Source organism: Penaeus monodon, chromosome 24, assembly GCF_015228065.2.
Source record: "Penaeus monodon isolate SGIC_2016 chromosome 24, NSTDA_Pmon_1, whole genome shotgun sequence".
Taxonomy (NCBI): domain Eukaryota; kingdom Metazoa; phylum Arthropoda; class Malacostraca; order Decapoda; family Penaeidae; genus Penaeus; species Penaeus monodon.
In genome coordinates, this window is record NC_051409.1 from 7,866,462 (window position 1) to 7,867,715 (window position 1,254).

At 48.6% G+C, this 1,254-nt stretch overlaps 1 protein-coding gene across 1 annotated transcript in view; it reads right to left on the reverse strand.

The window, feature by feature from the left end:
• The window catches only part of LOC119588540 (galactosylceramide sulfotransferase-like), a gene marked incomplete at its 5' end in the record, with an annotated part of 93,994 nt that overhangs the window by 13,795 nt on the left and 78,945 nt on the right, over nt 1-1,254 (reverse strand). The window contains 1 exon segment of the mRNA XM_037937180.1: nt 1,137-1,239. Coding sequence (XP_037793108.1) covers nt 1,137-1,239 — 103 coding nt within the window.

A 1,254-nucleotide genomic window follows, 5' to 3' on the forward strand; every position in this document is an offset into this window, starting at 1 on the left:
GTCACTTAGCACCCCAGTAAAGACACTGCCAACATTTGCAAAACCTTTAATAGCACTCCTCGCCACACCAGCGCAACACCAGCTTACCATTTACCGTCACACTGACAGCGACAACACCACACTGCCACAGTCACACCAGTAGTCACCATATCATCAACACCATCGTCAGCAACACTAGTAATACCAGATGATATGGCACTCTAAATACCACTATTAGTATCATTTTTACACAAATAAGTGTTACAATACACTCGCTATCAACAACACCATTTTCACAACATCAACAACACCATTTTCACAACATCAATACCATTTTCACAACATCAACACCATTTTCACAATTCTATACCATTTTCACAATATCAACAATACCATTTTCACATCAACAACACCATTTTCACAACACCATCAAGAACAGCCATCACCACCATCAACACCTTCACAGCCCTCGTATCACCTTCAACACCTCTGCCACACAATAAGACTCTTACACCAACACCACACTCACACTACACCAACACCCATCCTTACACCACCTCACCACCTCTCTCACACCGCCAGCAACACCACTAATAACACCATCCCATCAGCAATAATGTTAAACCATGCTCACACCATCGACAACACCACCTTTACACCACCCTCACACTCACGCTCAACACCACTCCTACACTCACTCCACCTTCACACTACACTCACTTATACACCACACCCGCACTCTACACCACTCAATACCATCCTCACACTCTCACTCAACACCCCCCTACACAACCACCCTCACACTCACCCTCAACACCACTCATACACTCACACCACCCACCCACACACCCAACACTACCCCTCAACACCACTAATACACTCATACACACTCACACACACCCAACACTACCACTCATACACTCATACACACTCACACCATCCTCCTACACCCCCAACACCACTCATACACTCCCACACCCCCTCACACACCCAACACTATCTCTCAACACCACTCATAAATCCCCATACACCCCACACACTCCAACACTACCCCTCAACACCCCTCACACAACCCCACACACACCCACAATACCCCTCACACACCCAACACACCCCTCAACACCACCCCTCAACACCACCCATCAACACCAACTGACCTGGACGGTGGATGAGGCGCACTTGTGAGTCTTGAGGAACATGACGTGGTGTTGTGGGCGGCACTGGGCTTCCGCACTTTCGCCAGCCATCAACACCTCGGATCTGTGGGCGGGGGGA